Source organism: Harpia harpyja, chromosome W (assembly GCF_026419915.1).
Source record: "Harpia harpyja isolate bHarHar1 chromosome W, bHarHar1 primary haplotype, whole genome shotgun sequence".
In the NCBI taxonomy this organism is placed as follows: Eukaryota; Metazoa; Chordata; class Aves; order Accipitriformes; family Accipitridae; genus Harpia; species Harpia harpyja.
Window position 1 is genome coordinate 6,749,756 of NC_068968.1, and position 6,566 is coordinate 6,756,321.

Below are 6,566 nucleotides of genomic sequence, written 5' to 3' on the forward strand. Positions count from 1 at the left end.
CATATCAATGTCCCAGCCTTTCCATGTCTGGACAGGAACATGGGCCAGCTTTAGTATTCCCACGGTAATTTGCTTAACAATTTTCCCCGCTGTCATCAATTTTTAAACAACAGTTAGAATAATTTAGTTTACTACAAACACCTCCTTCCTCAGCTAGCAGGTAATCGAGAACCATGCGATGTTGTAATATTGCTGTTCGCATTTGTGTGGCTTGATCCGCCAATAGATCAAGGGCACAGGCTGTCTCATTAGTAATGATCTCTAGGACAGCTTCGATTTAGATGATAGATAGGTTCTCGAGCACCGCTAACCCATTCATTGGGGTTCCAGGTGGCAGGTCCATAATGTTGTATGATACATTGAGGGGTCCACATGTCTTTGCCTCAGTTTTGACCACTCCCACCTGCTATAGAGGTATCAATGGACCGCCGATATCGATTGAGATCATCATATACCTTAACACCCAGTCCATCCCCTTTTTCGTTTGGGAGCAGAAAAAACAAGGGGCAAATTACCCCCACATAACACACTCCAGTCCAATTTGCTGGTAGCAGTTTGTAGGCACATTGGCCACACACCCAATAGTGACCCTTTAAGGCTCGTGCACCATTTTCAAACAAACCGGTAGGTGTCCATGGTGATTAGAAATATGTTGAATTACCTACTTCCAGAGGATGATCTGACGGACCGTTCATCAACAACTTGTCCACAGTTTTTCCCACTTCCTCCGTGGTGCCCCAACAGATAGGAAGTCCATCTGGACCTATGCTCAAATGTCCCTGACAGTGGTCTTTATTATCACTTGACCACAAAATTTGAGTCCCATCAGGGAGACGAGAATACATTTTATCAGTGAGTCTGCATTTCCAGGCACCGGAACCGTGGTGCCAAAAGCAGGTAACATTAAGACCATTATTAGACTGATTAGTGGAAGACCAAAAATGAGAAAACTGTTTCCTGTGCCCTGTTTGATTCACCCAAGCCCATCCGGGCCAGTGAGGTACAAAATTTGGAGAACTGGAACTCAAGAGGCGACAATATGCCTGGTCGTCCCTTTCTGGCAGTGACACGGCTGCCCCATGGTTTGAACAATCAATTGGTCTACAACCATCAGTGAGGCAATGGTTGTCATAAGTATAGGTCCAGTTGCACTTGCTATTTCCCACAGGGATACCACCTTTCTGTGTTCGGTTCAGACAATATTCGCCTTGGACTGGGTATTGTATTGTCCAGGGCTGTGTGTCTTCACCCCAGTAAGAATCATTTTTGACCTTGACGTGCGGAAAACAGACTCCACAATCGGTGAGATTGTAAAGTAGGTATGTTCATTCAGCGCTGGGCAGCACGGGGGGTAGTCCCACCAAAGTCGTGTGCGCCTGATTTGGCAGTTCACTTTAAATTTATACAGTCAAGTATTACATATACATAGAGTTTCGCAATACGCCTATACATAGGCATTACCTATCCCTGCTTCATATTATAATTAGTTCTAGGAAGTCATTTCCATAGTCTCCTCTCAACTGCGCTTGCGCAGTGCCTCCTTATGGTGGTCGTCTGGTGGTCGTGAAGATGAAGACTGTATGTCTTCTTCACAGTGAACTCTTAACCTTCTGTCCCTGCGCAGACTCAGTTGTCCCTTGGCATTTGTCCAAATCACAACGTCGGTCTTGGCTGGTTCTTGGAGTCACTGCTGCTTCTTATCAGGGACTATCTCCTGTCTCAGTCAGCCTCAACAATGGAAACGTTAAACATCACTTCTCATCCCCTTGGGCCGTGTCTACCTCTATTGAAACTTCTTTAATTTCATTATAAGCTAGATAATTATTAAACAATTCCTATCTACATTCATATATCTACTATATCTACTAAGGTTCCCCGTCTCAACCTCACTGTAATTACTCACTAACCATTCAGGGGAAATAGGGACAGCAGTCCATGGCCAGCTTTCCAAACTTAAGGGCCTGTCACATACCCAACAATTAGTCAGATTAAAGGTGTTGGCCACTTGCTGGCCTAGAGCCATAAATTCATTTTGCCACAAGTCAAAAAGGGGGGGGGGGCGTGCAAGAGTTCCCCCAAATATTAAAGGCAGCGACAAGGGTTGACCAAAACAATGTCTGTGGTAGTATGCCAAACATCCTATAAATATTAACAAAACAGTCACTGACAAAACCACACAAACAATCAACAGCTTCATGTATTCCTTCAGGCAGGCTCTAGAGTCTTCACCTGAAAGAGAAAAGAAAAACAGACTCGGTTCATCCTAAGGAACCAAAAGCAAATTGTTATTAGGAGGATGGAATAATCCACCTGGTGTTGATTTTATGTTCTTTTTCATGAGCATCTTTTGCTTTCCAAGCATATTTATTCATCGGAGTTTCCAGTACCACAGGTACAGCCCTCACTGTGGGGAGTTCAACTAAGACTGACAGATAACTTTCCACACAGAGGCTCTCGGGGCCACCCTGTCAGGGGGAAGAGTCCCCGCCAACACTGTTTTGATTACTTTAAATGAGCCTCTAAGCACTCTTGATTATTGCCGCTACAAACAGCCTTGGCTTAGAAGATGCATGTATCATACATATAATTATACATACATATATATATAATGAATTGTATCATAATACCTAATACGCATCACATATTACTATTGATATGTGACAGTATATAATTAAACAATATTGTTTCATAAAAACTTTTATTAACTCAGTAGGCCTACACTATAAAACAGAGTATGCATTGCATCATGCACTATAGTGCATGCACATGCATGCATACATAGATAGGTACATGTATAGGTGCACACAGGTATGCTTACACTACACATACATATCATGCATAACATATCATATTAATAAAATAATGCATCTGTATAAATACACAAAATATGTATTTATACATATATAAACACAATGCATATGCAACACATAGCGCACACACAACCTGCAATCCATGTGCTGGCACACAACAAACTACACAGTACACTGCACACCATACAACACATGAATTCTAGAACACAGTCTGCATATACCATGCTCACTATAACACAATATTACATACACCATATCCAATAAACATACACAGACACACATACAATACAAGGTATTAAATTGATTCAAAGAAACTAACACAATAGTTTGATTAACTATTAAGTAGGTATTCTTTATTGGCAGCGCTGGATGCACGGGGGATCGTTCCACCTATCGTGCACACCGTTGGGCCTAATTGTGCAGGTTAAGTACATGTTCTACATACATATTCACTAGATTTCCGAGAAATGTTATACATATTCATTAGTTTTCCGGGAAACTATTAGCATATGCAAATGTCCTTTACGCAGGCACATTGAAGGTCTCTGGTGGTCTTCCATAGTCTTCCTCACTTGTCTGCTATTTGACCCTCCTCAGGTGATTCTGCACAGTATGGTCCTTTACATGTTTTGATACATCAGTGCTTGTTAGTGTTCTTATTATCTAAGTTTTCATTAGTAGTATAGAACCATATGGTTAGTTTAAGCTAAATTATCTACAAGGACGAGAACAAAGGCAGGAGTTGTTATCTTTTCCGGCCCTATCTATTCAGGCAAGGCCTCTACTTGTGCCTTCTTAACAAGATCGTAAATTCATCAAACATTTAATTAAGTTTTGTGATCGCTCATGGTTCCTTCTTGCTCATCACTCCCAAGTACCAGTCTCTGACAGGCTTAATCCTTGACAAACACCAGTCTTTGGTATGTAAAGTTACAGAGAGACAATCATTAAGCAATAAGCAGTTCGTTCTCTATATCAAAATACACAGCTAGACACATCACAGCACTCACTCAACAATAAAACCTCTTGTCTCATTTCCTAGTTGGTGCTGCAAATCCTTTGACTCTGGCATTTTAATCTGATCCAATGAGGAAAGAGTGTTGGGGGGGATACATGTCATTCCTCCCTTCCACCAAATTCCTAAAAACTTTACTTCGCTTGAGGGTGTTTGTATTTTCTCTGGTGGAATTTTCAGCCCCAAGCTTTCCAAGTGAGAAATTATATTATCCTGAGTTTTCTGAACCTTTTCTGTTTCATCCCCTCCCACAAGAATGTCGTCAATATACTGGTAAACACTGACCACCTCCTCTGTCTGAATTAGTTCTAGCTCCTGCGCTAACGCATGATGAGCTAGAGTGGGGGAATGCTTATACCCTTGTGGGAGTCAGGTAAAAGTAAATTGCTGACCCTCCCAAGTAAATGCAAAGCGGTCTTGATCCTCTGTTTGCAGGGGGACTATAAAAAACCATATCTTTAACATCCACTGTTGCCATAATTGGGTGGGCTCGTTCCTGGATTGTAGCTATAAACTCAGCAATATTCGGTACCGCAGCTGTCAATGGACCGGTATTTGCATTAAGTCTGCGATAATCTACAGTCAATCTCCACTTGCCATTAGGTTTTCGCACTGGGCACACTGGGGAGTTAAAAGGAGAATGGGTTGGAATCACGATACCCTGTCCCTTTAAGTACTCTAACACAGGCGCTATTCCCTCTCTGGCCCCCAAGAGTATCGGGTAAGGCTTAACATTTGTAAGCTTTGAAGGGGGAAGCAGCAGCGCAGCTTGTAACAGCCGAATATCTATTGTGGGAGAGCCAAATGACCACTGTGTCCTTTTGTTATCAATCCAGGTCTTTCCTTTTAAAACATCGAGTCCTAAAAGGTTAAGTGGAAACTCCCCCACAACCATTGTCACTGTAGTGGCACTATCTTCTCCTGGCAAACGCAGGCTGACCATTGCTAATGCCTGTGGCTGAACAATGCCGAATGCATCTGCCACAAAAAGTCGCTGTTTAGAGGGTGTAATTCCGCATTTAGTGGCGTCTTTGGTTTTAAAAGCTGAAATTTGAGCTCCAGTATCTACCAAAAAGGTGACCGGGACTTGTCTTGGCCCCACAACGCCTGTAATTAGTAAATCACCCTAGCCGTTTTCAGTGAGCTGTCTGATATACATCCAACCTTCGCCCCCCACTCACCACCAAAAGGTGAAGGATCTGAAACGGGGAGCCAAAGGAACCTTAGTAGATATAGTAGATTTATGGATGCAGATAAGAACTGTTTAATAATTATCTAGCTTATAATGAAGTTAAAGAAATTTCAATAGAGGTAGACATGGCCCAAGAGGATGAGAAGTGGTGCTTAACGTTTGCATTGTTGGCCCAGGAGGATGAGAAGTGATGCTTAACGTTTGCATTGCTGGGGCAGGAGATAGTCCCTGATAAGAAGCAGCAGTCGACCCCAAAAACCAGCCAAGACCAGCCTTGTGACTTTTTGGAACTAATTTTAATATGAAGCGGGGATAGATCATGCCTATGTATAGGCGTATTGCGAAACTCCATGTATATGTAATACTTGACTGTATAAATTTGAAGCGAACTGCCGAGTCAGGCGCGCACGACTTTGGTGGGACTACCCCCCCGTGCTGCCCAGCGCTGAATAAACATACCTACTTTACAATCTCACTGATTGTGGAGTCTGTTTTCCGCAAGTCAGTTTGGCGAGTCAGCCAGGAGACTCTCTGCTCGGCTGCGGGACCGACTGCGGAGCAGACGCCCCTAGGCACGCCCCGAGCACTTTCCTCGGAGGAGCCTCCGCTGCCAGCCGCTCACCGCGGGAGCAGACAACAACCTCCTGAAGCCGCGGACCAAACGGTATGTGTCACAAAGGGAACCTGTAAAAGTACAGGCCGGGGCAGCTGGTAAATCGCGCAGAGACGTCTGGCGTGCAGCGGAGTCCCCGTATGGGAGGAGGGTACCGTGTATGGTAACAAGGGGGGATTTGCTGACCGATAGAGCGGCCGCCAGCGATCTTGAGGGTAGATCGAGCAAATCCGGGGTGACCGCTGCATCCCGGTATCGGGAGCCAGGACGGACCTGTCGATGACTGGTATATAAGAGGCAGGAGAAGGGTAAGCGCACCCCCTCACAATTGCGCTTGGTACATTTTTGGGGTAAGCGGACCCCCTCGCAATTGCGCTTGGTTTATTTTTGCAGCTGCTGAAAGGTTGTCAACTGGAGCGATGATTGTATGATGTGAATGTTTGGAAATTTAATGTTAAAGATTTTGTGTGAGTATGTGAAAATGTTATGTTGAGATTTATATGTGTATATATGCTTGTTAATGTGTAAATGTCTAAAACTGTGAATTGAATGTTTGAGTAAAAGAGACGCAGCTCAGCTGTGGAGCGTGTGTGGAGTTCTGATCCACAGTTTTGTAACTCCACAAGGGGTACGGCTGCAGACAAACGAAGTGTGACTCCCTGATGATTTGGAACTTGAATTTATATGTTAGCGTTGTAATTGTAAGTTTGAGTTTGATTATCTTAATCATTTTGTGGTGTTGGTGTAAGAAAGTCCCTGTATGGTACATCGCATAAATGTGGGTGTCTTTTACATCCAGAAAATGAGTGTATGCCCTCATATGTCCTGAAATGTGTGTGGTGTAAAAAGAGGTTGCAAATAGATTGTGGAGGGGATATTGAATTCCCTGAGCGTCGGGTTTGGACTCCCTGGGATAAGAGGGGACGGGCTACGTAT

At 43.6% G+C, this 6,566-nt stretch overlaps 1 protein-coding gene across 1 annotated transcript; it reads right to left on the bottom strand.

Moving 5' to 3' along the window:
* Positions 1–477: 477 nt before the first annotated feature.
* LOC128136108 (uncharacterized) lies at positions 478–4,063 on the bottom strand. Its single transcript, XM_052775251.1, has 3 exons — positions 3,821–4,063; positions 1,886–2,229; positions 478–1,271 (listed from the first exon to the last, which is right to left on the bottom strand). The coding sequence occupies exons 1-3, from the start codon at positions 3,843–3,845 to the stop codon at positions 642–644; spliced, it is 999 nt and encodes a 332-aa protein (XP_052631211.1). The 5' UTR covers positions 3,846–4,063; the 3' UTR covers positions 478–641.
* Between the last annotated feature and the right edge of the window lie 2,503 nt (positions 4,064–6,566).

Coding starts and splice junctions, on each gene's coding strand:
- LOC128136108 (XM_052775251.1), bottom strand. CDS start 3,845: ATGAGACAAGAGGTTTTATTGTTGA. Junction 2,230..3,820: donor ACAAGAGGTTTTATTGTTGA/GTGAGTGCTGTG, acceptor TTTCTCTTTCAG/GTGAAGACTCTAGAGCCTGC. Junction 1,272..1,885: donor TAGTGAGTAATTACAGTGAG/GTTGAGACGGGG, acceptor CCGCACGTCAAG/GTCAAAAATGATTCTTACTG.